This window comes from Thunnus maccoyii, chromosome 13, assembly GCF_910596095.1.
Source record: "Thunnus maccoyii chromosome 13, fThuMac1.1, whole genome shotgun sequence".
NCBI lineage: Eukaryota > Metazoa > Chordata > Actinopteri > Scombriformes > Scombridae > Thunnus > Thunnus maccoyii.
Window position 1 is genome coordinate 10,663,015 of NC_056545.1, and position 22,751 is coordinate 10,685,765.

At 38.1% G+C, this 22,751-nt stretch overlaps 4 protein-coding genes across 4 annotated transcripts; 2 read left to right on the forward strand and 2 right to left on the reverse strand.

The window, feature by feature from the left end:
• Positions 1–401: 401 nt before the first annotated feature.
• On the reverse strand, positions 402–6,222 carry txndc15 (thioredoxin domain containing 15). Its single transcript, XM_042430865.1, has 6 exons — positions 5,999–6,222; positions 3,828–4,147; positions 3,327–3,473; positions 2,451–2,614; positions 1,316–1,446; positions 402–749 (listed from the first exon to the last, which is right to left on the reverse strand). Exons 1-6 carry the CDS (start codon positions 6,093–6,095, stop codon positions 553–555), a joined length of 1,056 nt encoding a protein of 351 aa, XP_042286799.1. The 5' UTR covers positions 6,096–6,222; the 3' UTR covers positions 402–552.
• Positions 6,223–7,039: 817 nt separating this feature from the next.
• LOC121909970 (tripartite motif-containing protein 16-like) lies at positions 7,040–9,178 on the reverse strand. Its single transcript, XM_042430863.1, has one exon. The coding sequence runs from the start codon at positions 9,120–9,122 to the stop codon at positions 7,440–7,442; it is 1,683 nt and encodes a 560-aa protein (XP_042286797.1). The 5' UTR covers positions 9,123–9,178; the 3' UTR covers positions 7,040–7,439.
• A 1,753-nt stretch (positions 9,179–10,931) lies between these two features.
• On the forward strand, positions 10,932–13,449 carry LOC121909972 (tripartite motif-containing protein 16-like). The gene has a single exon (XM_042430864.1). The coding sequence runs from the start codon at positions 10,935–10,937 to the stop codon at positions 12,615–12,617; it is 1,683 nt and encodes a 560-aa protein (XP_042286798.1). The 5' UTR covers positions 10,932–10,934; the 3' UTR covers positions 12,618–13,449.
• A 3,813-nt stretch (positions 13,450–17,262) lies between these two features.
• Positions 17,263–19,444, forward strand: LOC121910962 (tripartite motif-containing protein 16-like). Its single transcript, XM_042432373.1, has one exon. It carries the CDS (start codon positions 17,263–17,265, stop codon positions 18,940–18,942), a length of 1,680 nt encoding a protein of 559 aa, XP_042288307.1. The 3' UTR covers positions 18,943–19,444.
• The last annotated feature ends 3,307 nt before the right edge of the window (positions 19,445–22,751 follow it).

Genomic DNA, 22,751 nt, shown 5'->3' on the forward strand with positions numbered 1-22,751 from the left:
TCTGACATATGGTAAATAAAACAACCTGCAAACCAGAATAAAATGAATGAAAACTCATATATTATATGTGATATATGTGATATGTGATATATATTATATTTCCAGTGCAGTATTACTGCATGTATTCTTACTGAAAATACCATGTGCTTAAACTGAATTATAATATTTATGGCAGTATAAAATGTGGATAAACAAGTAAATTAAGGGTGAGTTTCCTCTTCACTGCAGCCTTTGCTTGATATGTAATCCACCCTCTACCTTATAGAGTTACAGCTTTTTTGTACTTTATACATCAGGATTATGGCTGAAAGTGAATATCTAATACAAGGCACAGAAGAAAATGCACAAAAAAACAGAAACACAAGCTTTTAGATTAGACTTTAACATAACCAACTCCAACAAATCATTATATTCTTTAATGTAAACCAAGTTATTCATTTTGTTCATCAAACAAATTTAAACATCAGCAAATTAGCAACTGCTAGTTTTAATAACAAACACAATCAGTTATCAAATAATTCTTTACATCCAGCGACTTGCAGTCTGTATGTTTCAGTCCTGATGCTCGTGCTCCTGTCCCGGTATGAGCCAGCGGATGCTGTCTGTCCGCAGGATGGCGTACGTAGTAAAGCCCATGATGAAGAGGACAGAGAAGACCAGCAACCAGTCGATGCTCCTCACCGGGACACTGGGGAGGGGGCCCAGGCGGTCTGCGTCTGTCACGTTTCTGTTGGGGTCCGCTTCAAACCCTGGAGTACATACACAGTATATCAGAAAACGAGACATTCTTGATGAGCAGCGTTGGTACACGATTTAGTATCTATGTCACACAAAAAAAATGCAGATATTTAGTTTGTAAAGAGGAGATCCTTTTCTCCTGTCCCATAAAATTGTCTTTGGACCATCCAAATTATTTATTTATTTTTTGTAAGTCTACGTGTTAACGTGCACCAACTTTCATGAAGGATTCTGAGAAGTCAGGTGTCAGATATTCAGATGTAGCAGCAACAGGTGTTTTCTTACCACAAGTCAACCTCGTAGTGTATGAAGCAAACTTTGAGAAATTAAATAAAGACATCACTTCAAGACTTCCAACACCCAACAAAGTGACCTAAGTGTGCATAATGTCTTCCAGCAACAGAAGCAAAGTCGTAACGCCTGTCACTGAGAACGAGCAGATTTTTTCTCTACTGTCAAAATTATTATTTCATCACGTGTGGTCACTAACAGGAAGTGACCGATCAAAACCTAAACAGCAGCATAAAAACAACATAAAAACAAGCATTATTTCGGACAGTTTCTAGTCCGATTGTACCTGTCTGGTTAGTGATGAAGGAGGTGAGCATGTCCAGCGTTCTGTCTGTGTGGTTGAAGCGAGCCATGGGTTTGGCCCCCTGGAACAGCAGGATGTTGGGAACTGCCACCGTCCCAAACCTCGTCGAGAGGCTGGTGGAAGACACGAGAAAGACAAATGACAATTTGGTTTTAGATATCTGATCTGATTTACAGAATTATCAATCTAAAAAATATATATCTTAATGAAGCTTATAATGTTCAGTTTTGGTTGAGGGTGTTGATTCAACTCTATGGTGTTTTTGAGGCTGTAGTTAATAGTGATGTTGTATTGATCTGCATTATATTTAAAAGGTGTTTCTATTGTTTTGTCCACCACCATTCACAGTGCATACATGAGGAGGACAGAATATTACAAACACCTCTCAATATAATTCAATTCAATACCTACCCATAGACCTTAAATGTTATCATCAAAGTTTGGATTTTCCTGTGAACTCAGTGTACAATTAGCCTTGCTTTAATTTATTCTGATATGTGTCTCAAGCAAAGAACATGTGTGAGCGCTGTCTAAGCTTACAGAGAGTTTTTAGTTAACATAAGGTTGGTTTAAGTAAGATTTTTAATGTCCACAAACTTTCAAATTTGTAGTTTTGCCGACTTACAAACACATAATATACATATTTTCAACTTCTCCACAGTGGACATTTCTATTAGATCAACAGCTACAACAATTAGTCAGTTAATTAATCGACAGGTTCCAGATTCTCAAATTTATTTCTGTTTTATATCATTGTAAACAAAGTATCTTTGGGTTTGGGACTGTTGGTCAAACAAAACAAGACATTTGATGACATCACCTTTATTGGGCAATTATACTGGTAATTTTTCAGTATTTTCTGACATTTTATAGATAAAACAATTAATTGATTCATCGATAATGAAAATAATCCCTTGTTGGATCGCTAATCTAATTAGCTAGTTTGCTAGTTGCTTATAAAAATGTGTTAAATTTCTACCAGTTATTAGCTGAAGTTACACGAGCCACAGAGAGAGGGGGATAAAAATCAGAAATCACTTGATGCCCTTATAAAGAGGCCTGAGTTTCACTGAGGAAGAGATGACACATGTAAATCCCAGAAAATGAGAGAATTCACCTGCTGTGCTGCGAGGCATCCAGTGCCAGGAAATGCATGCTGGGAAAGACTCGAGGCAGGGCGTTGAAGTGAGGTGCGAGGCTGGCTGAGAATTGGCACCAGGTGGTGAAGAAAAGCACCACAGAGCACTCTGTGCTGTTAGCATTCAGGTACTCCATCAGGTCCTGAGAGAAGTAAAGAACAATGACACACATTTAGCTTCCTCTCTGTGAAAGAAATAGCAAAACTCCCACTCCAGCATTTTATTTGAGGGATAAAAACAGAAGGATGTCTGGACTTTTTTTGGTGCCAAGCTATAAAGTACTGAGTCAAAAATGTCCTCTCAGGTATTATGGCACATGCATAAGAGTTAACAACATAGTACTGAGTGTCTGAAATAGCTCCCTGGTCTAAACATCAGTCTACAAACTGCTCACTGTGCAGAATACAGATTGATGTGGTGCAGAGTTTGACCCTGGAAGGCTGTTTTCACAATTATCTGCAGGAAGTGGAAAGTTTCTCTGTGCTCGCTGAAAATTTGATTTTAAGGGACGGCCTATGAGCATGATTTGTGACATCACAAATAGTTTGGAAGCCAATCCTGGTCTAATATTCAATTTACACAAGTGTGACATGGAAACTTGAAGCCTCCAGTGCACATACACTGGCTTTTCAGTGAAGTAGGAGACATCTTGTGTCCAGCAGTTAAACTTTTGTAATGAAATATATTTGTATATTTATAGATTCTGGAATTTTTAATAAGGGAGAAGGAATAAATGCAATTAAAGCACACATTATTGTTCCATGCAGAGTATTTTTGCATGTCTTAATACATGTCTGGAGGGGATCTTTAATGGCATCCCTCAACTAGTGAGCCTCAGAGGGAAGCATAAATACCTGTGAAGCGTTGAGGACCTGCACAGTGAAGTTGTCCATTCCTGTGATGTTCCTCTTATCACAGTTGACCTTGTATGTCTTCGCCGTCTCTGTGGAGTTCTGTTCCTCTGTTGCCGTGACTTCCGCATGCACCATGTCAAGAGTGACCTGCAAGTAAAAATTAAAGGAGAAGTCAACTACCGGGTACTTCACTCATCACTGTGTTTATTGACTTAATTGACGGCTTGCTTCTACAGAATTGATGCTCAGATGACATCCGAATATAAAATCTAAACCCAAACAAAGCTTAAAGGGAGACTTCACCAATTTTACTCATGAAGTTCAGTTTATTATGGAAGGGAGTTTTATAAAGTGTGACTTTTGTGACTTTTAACAAACCTTCTGTTATAAATTGAGGGCAGGGAGTTTTAAAGTGTCTGGTAAAGGCCCAAAACCAAAGCCACACTATATTATAGCTACTCATATTCACATCTTTTTGTCATAGTGGTTCCAGTCAGTAACCTGCTGTGACGTGTCAATGCTCCTCTCCTCCAGTGATGCTCCTTTAGCAGCCGGAGCAGGTGAACCACACAGGGCGCTGTTCTCGTCACAAGGCGGGGAGAAGCCTGACTGAAAGTCTTTCACATTTTTGGGGAAGAGAGACTCAATGTCAGATGGATCGATGGGGGTTTCAGTCCCCATCACAGCGTCTGCAATCTCTGCTGTCTTGAACTGCCTCTTCGGCAGAGATTCCAGGTCTTCTGACTCCACAAACTTGGGGCTGTTCTCCAAGTCGGACACTGCATCCTCTGACAGCACGAGCTCCAGTGATTCATCATTCTCTGAAAAGTAAATTATAAATCAAGCTCAGTATGTAAGACATTTCTTTCATGGCTGCCCTACTGCTAGAGATGAGCTTTTGGTAGTTTCTCTGAAGATAATCTATTACTTCTAATAACAGCTCTCTTTTTCTCCGCCTTAAGTTGACATTAACCTCCCATGAGAATTGCTGAGTGACCTGAAAGTCCTAGATCTTTTTACATCAGGGAAATGTTCCATTAAAGGAAGTTGCACTGAAAAGGGCTAGCCTGGTTCCAGATCTCTGAATCACAACTGGCAATGAAACAAAATGGCAATTAAGTCTGATTATCAGGCTAGATAAGATCAACCGAAGAATATGTACACCAGAGCGGCAACAATTATTCGATTAGTCAATCAACAGAAAATTTATCGACAACTATTTTAATAATTGAGTGATCGTTTAAGTCATTTTCAAGCAGAAATGCCATATATTTAATGGTTCCAGGTCCTTAGATTGTATGTATGTATTGTATGTAATGTAAGAATTTGCTTCCATTACAGCAAATTAAAAATATAGGGCCGTTGGTCGGACAAAACTTTTCAAGATGTTACATTGGGCTTTAGGAAACTGTGACAGGAAAAAATTTTCTGATCTTTCATATACCAAAGGATTAATCAATTAATCAAGAAAATAATCAGCAGACTAATCTGTAATGAAAACAATCATTAGTTATAGCCCTAATCTACACTTTGTTGCCCATTTAGATTATATCTAGCTAAAACGAATGCAGTCCTGTTGAAACAGGTTTGTCTTGCCATCATTCCTCCTGTTCATACTGGCCATTAGAAAATCCCTTCATAATGCATTTACAATGTAAGTGATGGGGGGGGGAAATCCACAAGCTTCCTTTATCTGAAGCTAATATGAAGCTTCAGAAAAGTTCTAAAAATTGATTGACTAAAAAATGAGTCAAATCAAGTAGATTTCTTTCAACATTACAGTGTTTTTTAGTGCCAAAGTCCCTCTTTCTGTTATAATACTTCCTCTGCAGCTCAACAGAGAAACACAAAGAGGGAATTTGATGCTAAAAAGACTGTAAATGTGGCAGATATCCACTTGATATGATTAACTCAGACTGCTGAAGCCTCATATAAGCTTCAGATAAAACTTTTAAATGCATTTTTGCACAAAATGATTGTGTGGACACACTGAGGATTTTGGCCCCCATCACTTACATTAAAAGCACATTTGAAGGGGATCTTTTAATAGCCAGTATGACCAGGAGGAATGATTACAGAGAGGAAAACCTCCTTCAGTGTTCATTTAGGCACCTGACTGTTGTTTTGAGACATACTTGAATCTATCCTTTAATATCGATGAGAATAAACATTATGACCTTTAAGCATTCAGGATTCATTGCAGGGCTGTTATGTTAATAAACAGGCAACTGAGGATATTTTCATAGAGCTACTGCAGTATATATTGGTGCTCAGCTAATGTGATCTCAGAAATGTCAAATTAGTTTTAGCTTGGTGCATAAAAGTTCCTAATTTTACTCAAACCTCTTCCTTACTAGTATTTTAACAAATAAAGCTTAACGTTATTGACCGTGACTTCATCACTACCACTAGAAATTCGAGGTCAAATAACGTTAACAGGTTCATAAACGTTTGATTATCAGTTCACAACATCAATAATGTCCAGTTTGGGTTTGGAACACTGGACAGGGTCCTTTTAGATGAGTCGACATCTGGCTAAAACGTGAACACCAAACTGAGACAACTATCTTCATGAAATTAGTAGAACCAGTTAGTTAAAAGTTGACATTAATCCATTAACCGCAGTGTTTTGCTAGCAACGTCTAGCTAACGAGCGGCTGCTTGTCTCTTACCTTGTGCTGTCACAGACGAAAACGTCTGAATGTTAGAGTGATACAACGTAAAAAATAAAACATACGAGATGTGAAGTGTGTTCAAAAACCCCGTCATAATTTTCAAATGTAGCAAGATGTAAATATGATCGGTTATCACGACATTTTGAGATGTGATATGATGCTGTTGTTGATCGGCTCATAGGAACGAATGTTTCTATGCTGCGACGGACGACTGAAAATGTTACACCTCCGAATTCAGCTTCCGGACCAGATAGATAAGCTTTATGTATACAGCTTTAGAGCAAGTCGCTGTTATGCAGTGGTGGAAAGTAACTGAGTACATTTACTCAAGTACTGTACTGAAGTACTTGTACTTTACTTGGGTATTTCCTTGATGCTACTCTATACCTCCATTCCACGACATTTGACAGCTTTAGTTACTTTTTAGATGAAGATTTGACCCAATGGATAATAGAACAAGCTTTTAAAATACAATACATTGTTAAAGATGAAACCAGTGGTTTCCAACCTTTTTGGCTTTTGACGTCTTACAAATAACAGTGTGTAGTCAGGGTCATGTTTCGGTCCTCAGACCTTCATTTAATAGTTTTTGAAATTTAGTACAAAAACTATTGATTTTTGTTATATATTGCAGTGAAAGTAGCAATATGGAGCATTTGAGGTTTCATCGTTGTCTGTGCAATTTCATTAAAGATGAGAGGTTTGTTGATGAAGTGGTGACTGGTCATTTATTTCTAGGATCTAGGAAACAGAATCTTCCTAAAAAGTTTTAACATGTAAAACACTTGAAGTCACACTTAAAAAGAGGATTTTTTTTTAAATTAAAAATTATATAAGCTACCACAGAGTACTGTACCAACTTTTACTAATGTTTTGTCATGTACTTTTTGGGTAATGTTATACATAATTTTTTTAAAATAATAAATAACAGAAATGCAATTTTGTAATATCATTACAAGAGCTAATATGCAGCACAGACAGCAGTAGACAAAAAAGTAAACATTAAATTTTACAAATTACATTCACAAAAGACTAAAATTAAATTTTTTATATTTATTATTAATTATATTACAATCATTTGACAAACACTTTTGTCTAAAGTGACAAACAAAAATCCAAATACATATATATATTGTGACATACAGTACATTTTGTAGTTTTAATTAAGCCCATTTATATAATCACCAAATTCAATTTTAAGGAGGAAGAAAACTGAATTGTCATTAGACATTTCCATAATATTTTTCATGCACAGCATACAGTACAATGAAAATGTAAATATAATGTAATGATCAAACAATAAACAAGTGTAATCGATATGTAGCAAATTCACAGTTCTACTAGATCGTAGTGCCACCCATGATGTTCAGTCTCTAAGAGATAACAAATACCACATAGCACCACAGATAAACAGCATAAAATCTCACTGTGTAATAACTCATTTATACTTGAGATCACATAACTCAGCAGTGCCTCCAGCAGGATCTGGAAGCCAAAATCCGGGATAGAGAGGCTGAGTGAACGTGGTCTGGACTCTGTGGAGGAGAGTCATGGTTTCAGAGACACTGTAGAAAGTCAGAATACCTGCACTGTGATCCAGGTACACTCCGACTCTGGAGGACAGAGGACTTGAGATGGGAGTTAAGATTTTATTATGTCTGAATTGAGTTGAACCTCTGCTGTTACATTCTAATGTCCAAGACTTTTCATTAAATCCAAATCCACATTTGTCCATGGTCCCTGTCCTGGTAATATCCTTGTATGTGACTGCGATGTCAACCACCCCGCTCCACTCCACCTCCCAGTAACAACGTCCAGTCAGACCCTCTCTACTAAGGACCTGCCACCATTCAAGAAATCTGTCTGGGTGACTTGAATATAACTGTTCTACTGCCATTAATGTTGCTTTTTTGTTGCTCTTACACAGTGTCAAACATGCATGTGCTGTATTAGGATCCAATGTGATTTTCTGTGAATATCTCAAAAACTTGGTTCTGGTCTTGGGCTCATCTTGTGCCAGTAAAACATCCACTTCAGTCACTGTCTGTGAGATTTTTGTCCATTCTTCACTCAGAACAGCCTGCAGTTTAGTTGTGGCCTCTGACACAGCTGTAGTCACATCCTCAAAGTACCAGAGAGAACAGATATTGATGCCGGGTAAGTCTGTAGATTCACTCACTTGACAGAGTGAGGGGTAGTTGTTTAGAAAATGAAGGTGATCTTCTGTGTGCGAGAGCTGGTCCAGCTCAGCATCTTTCCTCCTCAGCTCACTTATCTCCTGCTGCATCATCTCCTCAAGCTCTTTAACTCGACTTACTTCAGTTTTCTGCTGAGATCTGATCTGCTGCTTCACTTCAGAGCTTCTTTTCTCAATGAGACAGATCAACTCCTTGAAGATTTTCTCACTGTCATTCACAGCCTTATCAGCAGACAGATTGATAGCCTCCACCTCTTGTTGAAGCACTTTCACGTCTTTCTCTCGGTCCTGGATTCTCTGTTGGATTTTTTGCTGACTCACTCCCAGCTGTGTCTGCTTCTCAGCCCTTTCTGCTGCAGCTGAGACTGTGTCGTGGCCTTTATGTTCATCCATGGAGCAGAGATAACAGATACACTGCTGATCAGTGCGGCAGAAAATCTTCATCACCTCGTCGTGGTGAGAGCAGATGTTCTCCTGAAGCTTTAAAGTGGCTTCAACCAGCTTGTGTTTCTTTAACGGTGGTACATCATAGTGAGGCTGGAGGTGTTGCTCACAGAAAGAAGCCATACACACCAGACAGGACTTGACAGCTTTCAGCTTCGACTCAGTGCAGAAATCACAGGCCACGTCTCCAGGTCCCGCATAGCACCAATCAGGTGGAGCAGTTTTGAGTCCTACTTTCTTTAGTTCCTCCACTAACTCTGCTAACATGGTGTTTTTCACCAGGACAGGCCTCAGTGTGAAGCTCTGCCTACACTGAGGGCAGCTGTAGATTTTCTTTTGATCTTCCACATCCCAGCAGTCTTTAATACAGCTCATGCAGTAGCTGTGCCCACAAGGAATAGTTACTGGATCTTTCAGAAGATCCAGACAAATCGAACAGCTCAGTTTTTCTCGGTTCAGCTGAATCACTTGCTGCGCCATTTCTTCTCTAGACGACAGTGAATGTCAGTGAGTTTCACTTTCTTTTACCAGGTAAAAGCTGTGCTCACTAGATGTTTATTCGCTGATCTGCAGTGTATGAGCTTTTCAGCTGTTGCATTTCATCACATGGTGTTTTCACCCATCCTTACACTGGCAGATCCATGAAAGGGGAGGGAACTAAAATATCTCAACTGAATGGACTCTGAACAGAGTTTCTATGAAGAGGTGAAGAAGGAGGGATTATGAAGTTGTGTTACATTCCAGGAAGAGGAGTGACTGGAGAAGTGCAGTGTGTCTTTAGTCCTCCTTTATAGTCTACAGTTCAGATAACTGCGGAATAAAAATGGACTACATACACTGGGAACTCCATTTATACAACACCTTTCATATGCATAATGGAGCTCAGCGTGCTTTACATAGAGAGTAATGGCTGAAAATAAAATAAAATTAAGAGCAGACCATTTAGACAATTAAAACTTCAAGATACATCCAAAAAAATGAGGGGGAGAAGGATAAGATGTTAAAAATATAAATAAAATATTAATGACATAAAGTTTGAATAAATGCTTACAAGCCTCAGTTGATATTTCTCTCCTCAGATCAAGCAGCAGAGAATTTGTCCAGAATTGAGTCCAGAACTACAAACGGCAGCTTTACTGTTTGTCTTGTTTGGTAAAGTGAGCAGCAGAGAGTTTGTTGATATAAGGGACACATCTTTGTATTATGTCAACCAATTGTCAGGGGAAAGTTCATGAATGCATTTACAGACAAATACAAGAATCACACTCTCTGCTTAGCCTAGAATTTACAGCTGAAACTGAAACTGTGAAAAGATTTAGAAACTTTTATTAACAATGCTGTCACTTTTATCAAATAACTTTTAAGTAAAAGTACATAAGTATTAGCAGCAAAATGTGCTTAAAGTATTAAAGTAAAAGTAGTGGTTTCGTCTCTCTGACTGATATATTATTATATATGACATTATTAGATTATTAATACTGAAGCATCAGTGTTAGAGCAGCATGTTACTGTTGTTGCTGCTGGAGGTGGAGCTAGTTTCAACTACTTTATATACAGTTAGTTAGTTTAGTCCAGTGGTAAAATCTCAGGAACATGTTTCAGCTTGTTAGAAAGACAGAGGTGACTTAGCTAAGGGTTTTGTATGGTTATGGTTTGGGCAGCTGGTTAAAATGTCATTTTAGCCTGTGGCCCAAACCACAACCTTGACATATAAAAAGCCCGCCCCCCCCCCCCCCCCCCCCCCCCCCCAACCTATTTTGTGGAAAGGGATGTCATGATGGCATTGGAAGAGGCAGCATTTAAGCATAATATCTACTGAAATATAAGATATTTAAAAAGAGATTTATCCTCTTTTCCCTCATTTTTTGGATGTATTTGAAGCTCTGTCATTACTCTTTATGTAAAGCACGTTGAGTTGCATTTTGGATATGAAGGGTGTTGTTTATATCAGTGTAGTTCCCAGTGTATGTAGTCCATTTTTATTCTGTAGTTATCTGAACTGTAGACTATAATGGAAGACTAAAGACACACTGCAGTTCTCAAGCCACTCCTCTACCTGGAATGAAGCACAACTGTATAACCCCGCCCCCCATAGAAACTGCATTCAGTTGAGATATTTTAGTTCCCTCCCCTTTCACAGATCTGCCAGGAAGGAAGGGTGTAAACACCACGTGATGAAATGCAACAGCTGAAACGCCCATACGCTGCAGATCAGCGAATGAACGTGAGCACAGCTTTTACCTGGTAAAAGAAAGTGAAACTCATTGACATTCACTGTCGTCTAGAGAAGAAATGGCGCAGCAAGTGATTCAGCTGAACCGAGAAAAACTGAGCTGTTCGATCTGTCTGGATCTTCTGAAAGATCCAGTAACTATTCCTTGTGGGCACAGCTACTGCATGAGCTGTATTAAAGACTGCTGGGATGTGGAAGATCAAAAGAAAATCTACAGCTGCCCTCAGTGCAGGAAGAGATTCACACCGAGGCCTGTCCTGGTGAAAAACACCATGTTTGCAGAGTTAGTGGAGGAACTAAAGACAGTAGGACTCAAAGCTGCTCCACCCGATCGGTGCTATGCGGGACCTGGAGACGTGGCCTGTGATTACTGCACTGAGAGGAAGCTGAAAGCTGTCAAGTCCTGTCTGGTGTGTATGGCTTCTTACTGTGAGCAACACCTCCAGCCTCACTACAATGTAGCGCTTTTAAAAAAACACAAGCTGGTTGAAGCCACTTTAAAGCTTCAGGAGAACATCTGCTCTCACCACGACGAGGTGATGAAGATTTTCTGCCGCACTGATCAGCAGTGTATCTGTTATCTCTGCTCCATGGATGAACATAAAGGCCACAACACAGTCTCAGCTGCAGCAGAAAGGGCTGAGAAGCAGACACAGCTGGGAGTGAGTCAGCAAAAAATCCAACAGAGAATCCAGGACCGAGAGAAAGACGTGAAAGTGCTTCAACAAGAGGTGAAGGCTATCAATCTGTCTGCTGATAAGGCTGTGAATGACAGTGAGAAAATCTTCAAGGAGTTGATCTGTCTCATTGAGAAAAGAAGCTCTGAAGTGAAGCAACAGATCAGATCTCAGCAGAAAACTGAAGTAAGTCGAGTTAAAGAGCTTGAGGAGAAGATGCAGCAGGAGATAAGTGAGCTGAGGAGGAAAGATGCTGAGCTGGACCAGCTCTCGCACACAGAAGATCACCTTCATTTTCTAAACAACTACCCCTCACTCTCTCAAGTGAGTGAATCTACAGACTTACCCACTATCAATATCTGTTCTCTCTGGTACTTTGAGGATGTGACTACAGCTGTGTCAGAGGCCACAACTAAACTGCAGGCTGTTCTGAGTGAAGAATGGACAAAAATCTCACAGACAGTGACTGAAGTGGATGTTTTACTGGCACTAGACGAGCCCAAGACCAGAACCAAGTTTTTGAGATATTCACAGAAAATCACATTGGATCCTAATACAGCACACACACGTTTGTCACTGTGTGAGAGCAACAGAAAAGCAACATTAATGGCAGTAGAACAGTTATATTCCAGTCACCCAGACAGATTCTTAGAAAGGTGGCAGGTCCTTAGTAGAGAGGGTCTGACTGGACGTTGTTACTGGGAGGTGGAGTGGAGCGGGAAGGTTGTCATTGCAGTCGCATACAAGAATATTAGCAGGACAGGGACCAGGGACAATTGTGGATTTGGATTAAATGAAAAGTCATGGACATTAGAATGTAACAGCAGAGGTTCAACTCAATTCAGACATAATAAAATCTTAACTCCCATCTCAGGTCCTCTGTCCTCCAGAGTCGGAGTGTACCTGGATCACAGTGCAGGTATTCTGACTTTCTACAGTGTCTCTGAAACCATGACTCTCCTCCACAGAGTCCAGACCACGTTCACTCAGCCTCTCTATCCCGGATTTTGGCTTCCAAATCCTCTTGGAGGCACTGCTGAGTTGTGTGATCTCAAGTATAAATGAGTTATTACACAGTGAGATGTTGTGCTGTTTATCTGTGGTGCTATGTGGTATTTGTTAGAGTGCGTCTACACTGCATCTCTTAGAGATTGAACATCATGGGTGGCGCTACGATGAACTGTGAATTTGCTACAAAAATGAAAAATATTATGGAAATGTCCAATAACAATTCAGTTTTTGCTCTACTTAAAATTTAATTTGGTGATTTTATAAATGGGCTTAATTAAAACTACAAAATAAATAATGTACTGTCTGTAATAAACATATATATGTATTTGGATTTTTGTTTGTCGCTTTAGACAAAAGCATTTGTCAAATGATTGTAATATCTTCTAAGCAATGTAATTTTTGTCCTTCATGAATGTAATTTGTAAGATTTAATGTTTACTTTTTAGACTACTGCTGTGTGTGCAGCATACTAGCTCTTGTAATGATATTGCAAAATTGCATTTCTGTTTTTTAATTTTTTTTGAAAATAATGTATAACATTACCTAAAAAGTACATGACAAAACATTAGTAAAAGTTGGTACAGTACTCTGTGGTAGTATATATAATTTTTAATTTAAAAAAAAAAAATCATTTTTGCAAGTGTGACTTTAGGTATTTTTTACATGTTAAAAATTTTAAGGAAGATCCTAGAAATAAATAAATAGTAAAAGTACATGAAAAAACTTTGCACAGACAACATGTTTTAGATTTCACCTCAAATGCTGTATATTGCTTCTTTCACTGTAATATATCACAAAAATCAATAGTTTTTGTATGAAATTTCTTGAATCTTGTCTGATGAAGGTCTGAAGACCTAAACATTGTTAATAAAGTGATTAGAAGTGATCGACAGTGTGTGTGATGTTTTGGTCTTTTCACACTTTTAATTTATGATCCGACACACCTGCCCATAAGACTTTCTGGAGGGAAAGAATTTTGCAGTACTTGTTACATAACACATTTCTTTCTGATCGTCAGTTTTTTCAAGATATTTTGGTATCAGACAAACACTCAGAGAGATCAATCAAGTGATCAAATAACCTCAACTTTATGTTGGAGGTGACAGGTAATTTCATTTTTCATTTCATAATCATGATATTGATTTTAAGTTTGTGAAATGTTTGCAAAGGAAACATTTCAAAACAACTTGTCAACAAACAGTGTTACTTTCAGATTTATTACACAACTTTTGAACATTCCACAACAATCATGCAGGAATAAAATGGGAATTATACAAAGCTTTACCGGCTTCGCCAATCACACTTTAGTAATAACTGGGCATCACGTCTCCTCAAAAACACTCAAAATGTGAAGTAATATTTTTTGGTGTTTTCACCCATCCTTACACTGGCAGATCCATGAAAGGGGAGGGAACTAAAATATCTCAACTGAATGGACTCTGAACAGAGTTTCTATGAAGAGGTGAAGAAGGAGGGATTATGAAGTTGTGTTACATTCCAGGAAGAGGAGTGACTGGAGAAGTGCAGTGTGTCTTTAGTCCTCCTTTATAGTCTACAGTTCAGATAACTGCGGAATAAAAATGGACTACATACACTGGGAACTCCATTTATACAACACCTTTCATATGCATAATGGAGCTCAGCGTGCTTTATATAGAGAGTAATGGCTGAAAATAAAATAAAATTAAGAGCAGACCATTTAGACAATTAAAACTTCAAGATACATCCAAAAAATGAGGGGGAGAAGGATAAGATATTAAAAATATAAATAAAATATTAATGACATAAAGTTTGAATAAATGCTTACAAGCCTCAGTTGATATTTCTCTCCTCAGATCAAGCAGCAGAGAATTTGTCCAGAATTGAGTCCAGAACTACAAACGGCAGCTTTACTGTTTGTCTTGTTTGGTAAAGTGAGCAGCAGAGAGTTTGTTGATATAAGGGACACATCTTTGTATTATGTCAACCAATTGTCAGGGGAAAGTCCATGAATGCATTTACAGACAAATACAAGAATCACACTCTTTGCTTAGCCTAGAATTTACAGCTGAAACTTAAACTGTGAAAAGATTTAGAAACTTTTATTATCAATGCTGTCACTTTTATCAAATGACTTTTAAGTAAAAGTACATAAGTATTAGCAGCAAAATGTACTTTAAGTATTAAAGTAAAAGTAGTGGTTTGGTCTCTCTGACTGATATATTATTATATATGACATCTTTGGATTATTAATACTGAAGCATCAGTGTTAGAGCAGCATGTTACTGTTGTAGCTGCTGGAGGTGGAGCTAGTTTCAACTACTTTATATACAGTTAGTTAGTTTAGTCCAGTGGTAAAATCTCAGGAACATGTTTCAGCTCGTTAGGAAGACAAAGGTGGCTTAGCTAAGGGTTTTGTATGGTTATGGTTTGGGTAGCTGGTTAAAATGTCATTTTAGCCTGCAGCCCACATTTCAACCTTGATGTGTGAAAAGCCCCCCCCCCAACCCATTTTGTGGAAAGGGATGTCATGATGGCATTGGAAGAGGCAGCATTTAAACATAATATCTACTGAAATATAAGAATTGAATCTAGATTTTACATGGGAATATACAGAGAACCCTTACATGACAGATCCTCAAGATTAGGTAAAAATACAGGAGCCACCTTATTGTTCTAACATTTCAGCCTTTATTGTGTTTTATTGGCACACTGAAACCTGAGGCAGTTGCCTGCTTTGCTCGGTTGATAATCCAGCGTTGGGCTTGGGTAAAAATTTTAGCAGAACTTCCCTCTCCATAAGAACATCTCAACAGCACACTCATTTTGTATTTTTGTTAGTCTGTCATGGTATCCCAGATGTTTGGCTTCCTACACTGTTAACAGACTTGTTCTAAAAGGTTAAAATCAAAGAGCATGTAATGTTAACGGGGTGATGACTGATTGAATTTGCCAGCATTTTAACACACTGAAGTTAATCTGTTTCACTATGTAGCTCTGAGTTATAATGTAAAATACTTTGTTAAATCTAAGAACCTGGTGTAAGAAATCATATGTTACTGAAAACAATTTATTTTCCCAATTTTGTTTACTTGATGGAGGACGCTGACATTTTGGATCTTGACTCTTAAGGAGAACCAAAATGAAAGATGGTGTTGATATAAAGCAACTAAAGGTATGATGATGGAACGTGGATCACCTTAAATAGACTAAATAATCAATTAATAGTTAATTTATTGACAGTCATTTTTAGCTGTAATACTACATATTAAATCAGTGCTGACAAAAGACACAGATATTAATAGTTTGTGTTATATTTGCCGTTTTCATTGTTTTTTGAGTGTTTTTTTCTGTGTGATACTTGTATTTTTTTTGATTGTATTTATTGATTGGGACAGTGTACAGTTATTAACATAAAAGATGCACTGCACTGGAGTTAGCTCAAAACTAATTTACATTCGCAGTCCCCCACAATCAAAACATACAACAGCACAACAACAAACAGTACAAAGAAAAAAACACAGAGAACACACCATACAAAATACAAAGCTACACACAACAGCACATCACATACACCCACAATGTCAATTAGAAACTGATAATGTAAACTTGTCAAATTAAAAGTAAGACTACCTGCACTGATGAGAAGACCATAGATGAAGTTTAGACTCAGTGGTCACAGAGCTGATTGGTCTTTAGTAGATTTTTTAATTCGGCCTTGAATGTATTTATTGAACTACAGTTCTTCATATCATCAGGTAGGACGTTCCACTGAGTTTTGGCTTTAACAGAGAAAGCTGACTGCCCAAATGCAGTGCGATGAAATGGTATGGTAAAATCTTATATAGAGGACTTACTGAGTGAGTGTACACAAAGTAACATAGTGGAGGAGGGGCCAAACCATTTAAAATTTTATAAACTAGACACAAATTTGAGAATAATCTAAAATTCTCAAAGCTCGGTAAATTGTATTCCTCCAGTACCCTACAGTGATGGAAATGCATTGGCTTGTCTGTAAATGCGTTCATAGACTTGCCCCTGACAATTGGTTGACACAATGCAAAGATGTTTCCCTTATATCAACAAACTCTCTGCTACTCACTTTACCAAACAAGACAAACACCTACAGTAAAGCTGCCATTTGTAGTTCTGAACCCAAGATGTCAAATTCTCTACTGCTGGATCTGAGAAGAGAAGTATCAACTGAGGCTTGTAAGCATTTATTCAAACTGAATTTTATTAGTATTTTATCCTCTTTTCCCTCATTTTTTGGATGTATTTGAAGTTTTAATTGTCTAAATGGTCTTCTCTGTCATTACTCTTTATGTAAAGCACATTGAGTTTCATTTTGGATATGAAGGGTGTTGTTTATATCAGTGTAGTTCCCAGTGTATGTATTCCATTTTTATTCTGTAGTTATCTGAACTGTAGACTATAATGGAAGACTAAAGACACACTGCAGTTCTCAAGCCACTCCTCTACCTGGAATGAAGCACAAATGTATAACCCCGCCCCCCATAGAAACTGCATTCAGTTGAGATATTTTAGTTCCCTCCCCTTTCACAGATCTGCCAGTGTAAGGAAGGGTGTAAACACCATGTGATGAAATGCAACAGCTGAAAAGCCCATACGCTGCAGATCAGCGAATGAACGTGAGCACAGCTTTTACCTGGTAAAAGAAAGTGAAACTCACTGACATTCACTGTCGTCAAGAGAAGAAATGGCGCAGCAAGTGATTCAGCTGAACCGAGAAAAACTGAGCTGTTCGATCTGTCTGGATCTTCTGAACGATCCAGTAACTATTCCTTGTGGGCACAGCTACTGCATGAGCTGTATTAAAGACTGCTGGGATGTGGAAGATCAAAAGAAAATCTACAGCTGCCCTCAGTGTAGGCAGAGCTTCACACCGAGGCCTGTCCTGGTGAAAAACACCATGTTAGCAGAGTTAGTGGAGGAACTAAAGACAGTAGGACTCAATGCTGCTCCACCTGATCGGTGCTATGCGGGACCTGGAGACGTGGCCTGTGATTACTGCACTGAGAGGAAGCTGAAAGCTGTCAAGTCCTGTCTGGTGTGTATGGCTTCTTTCTGTGAGCAACACCTCCAGCCTCACTATGATGTACCACCGTTAAAGAAACACAAGCTGGTTGAAGCCACTTTAAAGCTTCAGGAGAACATCTGCTCTCACCACGACGAGGTGATGAAGATTTTCTGCCGCACTGATCAGCAGTGTATCTGTTATCTCTGCTCCATGGATGAACATAAAGGCCACGACACAGTCTCAGCTGCAGCAGAAAGGGCTGAGAAGCAGACACAGCTGGGAGTGAGTCAGCAAAAAATCCAACAGAGAATCCAGGACCGAGAGAAAGACGTGAAAGTGCTTCAACAAGAGGTGAAGGCTATCAATCTGTCTGCTGATAAGGCTGTGAATGACAGTGAGAAAATCTTCAAGGAGTTGATCTGTCTCATTGAGAAAAGAAGCTCTGAAGTGAAGCAGCAGATCAGATCTCAGCAGAAAACTGAAGTAAGTCGAGTTAAAGAGCTTGAGGAGAAGATGCAGCAGGAGATAAGTGAGCTGAAGAGGAAAGATGCTGAGCTGGACCAGCTCTCGCACACAGAAGATCACCTTCATTTTCTAAACAACTACACCTCACTCTCTCAAGTGAGTGAATCTACAGACTTACCCAGCATCAATATATGTTCTCTCCGGTACTTTGAGGATGTGACTACAGCTGTGTCAGAGGCCACAACTAAACTGCAGGCTGTTCTGAGTGAAGAATGGACAAAAATCTCACAGACAGTGACTGAAGTGGATGTTTTAATGGCACAAGATGAGCCCAAGACCAGAACCAAGTTTTTGAGATATTCACAGAAAATCACATTGGATCCTAATACAGCACACACACGTTTGTCACTGTGTGAGAGCAACAAAAAAGCAACATTAATGGCAGTAGAACAGTTATATTCAAGTCACCCAGACAGATTCTTAGAAATGTGGCAGGTCCTTAGTAGAGAGGGTCTGACTGGACGTTGTTACTGGGAGGTGGAGTGGAGCGGGGAGGTTTATATAGCAGTCACATACAAGGATATTAGCAGAACAGGGACCATGGACAAATGTGGATTTGGATTTAATGAAAAGTCATGGACATTAGAATGTAACAGCAGATGTTATGAATTCAGACATAACGATATCTTAACTCCCATCTCAGGTCCTCTGTCCTCCAGAGTCGGAGTGTACCTGGATCACAGTGCAGGTATTCTGTCTTTCTACAGTGTCTCTGAAACCATGACTCTCCTCCACAGAGTCCAGACCACGTTCACTCAGCCTCTCTATCCTGGATTTTGGCTTCCAAATCTTGCTGGAGACACTGCTGAGTTATGTGATCTCAAGTATAAATGAGTTATTACACAGTGAGATATTGTGCTGTTTATCTGTGGTGCTATGTGGTATTTGTTAGAGTGCGTCTACACTGCATCTCTTAGAGATTGAACATCATGGGTGGCACTACGATCTAGTAGAACTGTGAATTTGCTACAAAAAATGAAAAATATTATGCAAATGTCTAATAACAATTCAGTTTTTGCTCTACTTAAAATTTAATTTGGTGATTTTATAAATGGGCTTAATTTAAACTACAAAATAAATAATGTACTGTCTGTAATAAACATATATATGTATTTGGATTTTTGTTTTTCGCTTTAGACAAAAGCATTTGTCAAATGATTGTAATATCCTCTAAGCAATGTAATTTTTGTCCTTCATGAATGTAATTTGTGAGATTTAATGTTTACTTTTTAGTCTACTGCTGTCTGTGCAGCATACTAGCTCTTGTAATGATATTGCAAAATTGCATTTCTGTTTTTTAATTTTTTTTAAAAAATAATGTATAACATTACCTAAAAAGTACATGACAAAACATTAGTAAAAGTTGGTACAGTACTCTGTGGTAGTATATATAATTTTTAATTTAAAAAAAAATCATTTTTGCAAGTGTGACTTCAGGTATTTTTACATGTTAAAAATTTTAGGAAGATTCTTGAAATAAATAAATAGTAAAAGTACATGAAAAAACTTTGCACAGACAACATGTTTTAGATTTCACCTCAAATGCTGTATATTGCTTCTTTCACTGTAATATATCACAAAAATCAATAGTTTTTGTATTAAATTTCTTGAATCTTGTCTGATGAAGGTCTGAGGACCGAAACATTGTTAATAAAGTGATTAGAAGTGATCGACAGTGTGTGTGATGTTTTGGTCTTTTCACACTTTTAGTTTATGATCCGACACACCTGCCCATAAGACTTTCTGGAGGGCAAGAATTTTGCAGTACTCGTTACATAACACATTTCTTTCTGATCGTCAGTTTTTCCAGATATTTTGGTATCAGACAAACACTCAGAGAGATCAATCAAGTGATCAAATAACCTCAACTTTATGTTGGAGGTGACGAGTGATTTCACCAGAAAAGCATAATCATGATATTGATTTTAAGTTTGTGAAATGTTTGCAAAGGAAACATTTCAAAACAACTTGTCAACAAACGGTGTTACTTTCAGATTTATTACACAACTTTTGAACATTCCACAACAGTCATGCAGGAATAAAATGGGAATTATACAAAGCTTTAATGGCTTCGCCAATCACACTTTAGTAATAACTGGGCATCACGTCTCCTCAAAAACACTCAAAATGTGAAGTAATATTTTTTGGTGTTTTCACCCATCCTTACACTGGCAGATCCATGAAAGGGGAGGGAACTAAAATATCTCAACTGAATGGACTCTGAACAGAGTTTCTATGAAGAGGTGAAGAAGGAGGGATTATGAAGTTGTGTTTCATTCCAGGAAGAGGAGTGACTGGAGAAGTGCAGTGTGTCTTTAGTCCTCCTTTATAGTCTACAGTTCAGATAACTGCGGAATAAAAATGGACTACATACACTGGGAACTCCATTTATACAACACCTTTCATATGCATAATGGAGCTCAGCGTGCTTTATATAGAGAGTAATGGCTGAAAATAAAATAAAATTAAGAGCAGACCATTTAGACAATTAAAACTTCAAGATACATCCAAAAAATGAGGGGGAGAAGGATAAGATATTAAAAATATAAATAAAATATTAATGACATAAAGTTTGAATAAATGCTTACAAGCCTCAGTTGATATTTCTTTCCTCAGATCAAGCAGCGGAGAATTTGTCATTTTGAGTCCAGAACTACAAACGGCAGCTTTACTGTTTGTCTTGTTTGGTAAAGTGAGCAGCAGAGAGTTTGTTGATATAAGGGACACATCTTTGTATTATGTCAACCAATTGTCAGGAGAAAGTCCATGAATGCATTTACAGACAAATACAAGAATCACACTCTTTGCTTAGCCTAGAATTTACAGCTGAAACTTAAACTGTGAAAAGATTTAGAAACTTTTATTAACAATGCTGTCACTTCGTATGGTTATGGTTTGGGCAGCTGGTTAAAATGTCATTTTAGCCTGCAGCCCACATTTCAACCTTGATGTGTGAAAAGCTCCCCCCCCCCAACCCATTTTGTGGAAAGGGATGTCAGGACGACATTGGAAGAGGCAGAATTTAAACATAATATCTACTGAAATATAAGAATTGAATCTAGATTTTACATGGGAATATACAGAGAACCCTTACATGACAGATCCTCAAGATTAGGTAAAAATACAGGAGCCACCTTATTGTTCTAACATTTCAGCCTTTATTGTGTTTTATTGGAACACAGAAACCTGAGGCAGTAGCCTGCTTTGCTCGGTTGATTATCCAGCGTTGGGCTTGGGTAAAAATTTTAGCAGAACTTCCCTCTCCATAAGAACATCTCAACAGCACAATCATTTTGTATTTTTGTTAGCCTGTCATGGTATCCCAGATGTTTGGCTTCCTACACTGTTAACGGACTTGTTCTAAAAGGTTAAAATCAAAGAGCATGTAATGTTAACGGGGTGATGACTGATTGAATTTGCCAGCATTTTAACACACTGAAGTTAATCTGTTTCACTATGTAGCTCTGAGTTATAATGTAAAATACTTTGTTAAATCTAAGAACCTGGTGTAAGAAATCATATGTTACTGAAAACAGTTTATTTTACCAATTTTGTTTACTTGATGGAGGGCGCTGACATTTTGGATCTTGACTCTTAAGGAGAACCAAAACGAAAGATGGTGTTGATATAAAGCAACTAAAGGTATGATGATGGAACGTGGATCACCTTAAATAGACTAAATAATCAATTGATAGTTAATTTATTGACAGTCATTTTTAGCTGTAATACTACATATTAAATCAGTGCTGACAAAAGACACAGATATTAATAGTTTGTGTTATATTTGCTGTTTTCATTGTTTTTTGAGTGTTTTTTTCTGTGTGATACTTGTATTTTTTTTAATTGTATTTATTGATTGGGACAGTGTACAGTTATTAACATAAAAGATGCACTGCACTGGAGTTAGCTCGAAACTAATTTACATCCGCAGTCCGCCACAATCAAAACATACAACAGCACAACAACAAACAGTACAAAGAAAAAAACACACAGAACACACCATACAAAATACAAAATACAAAGCTACACACAACAGCACACCACATACACCCACAATGTCAATTAGAAATTGATCATTTAACTTGTCAAATTAAAAGTAAGACTACCTGCACTGATGAGAAGACCATAGATGAAGTTTAGACTCAGTGGTCACAGAGCTGATTGGTCTTTAGTAGATTTTTTAATTTGGCCTTGAATGTATTGATTGAACTACAGTTCTTCATATCATCAGGTAGGACGTTCCACTGAGTTGTGGCTTTCACAGAGAAAGCTGATTGCCCAAATGCAGTGCGATGAAATGGTATGGTACAAACCAAACCATTTAAAATTTTATAAACTAGGCACAAATTTGAGAATAAACTAAAATTCTCAAAGCTCGGTAAATTGTATTCCTCCAGTACCCTACAGTGATGGAAATGCATTGGCTTGTCTGTAAATGCATTCAAAGACTTGCCCCTGACAATTGGTTGACACAATGCAAAGATGTGTCCCTTATATCCACAAACTCTCTGCTACTCACTTAACCAAACAAGACAAACACCCACGGTAAAGCCGCCATTTGTAGTTCTGAACCCAAGATGTCAAATTTTCTACTGCTGGATCTGAGAAGAGAAATATCAACTGAGGCTTGTAAGCATTTATTC

Coding starts and splice junctions, on each gene's coding strand:
- LOC121909970 (XM_042430863.1), bottom strand. CDS start 9,122: ATGGCGCAGCAAGTGATTCAGCTGAACCGAGAAAAACTGAGCTGTTCG.
- LOC121910962 (XM_042432373.1), top strand. CDS start 17,263: ATGGCGCAGCAAGTGATTCAGCTGAACCGAGAAAAACTGAGCTGTTCG.
- LOC121909972 (XM_042430864.1), top strand. CDS start 10,935: ATGGCGCAGCAAGTGATTCAGCTGAACCGAGAAAAACTGAGCTGTTCG.
- txndc15 (XM_042430865.1), bottom strand. CDS start 6,095: ATGACGGGGTTTTTGAACACACTTCACATCTCGTATGTTTTATTTTTT. Junction 4,148..5,998: donor TTCGTCTGTGACAGCACAAG/GTAAGAGACAAG, acceptor TTTACTTTTCAG/AGAATGATGAATCACTGGAG. Junction 3,474..3,827: donor GCATTGACACGTCACAGCAG/GTTACTGACTGG, acceptor TTTTACTTGCAG/GTCACTCTTGACATGGTGCA.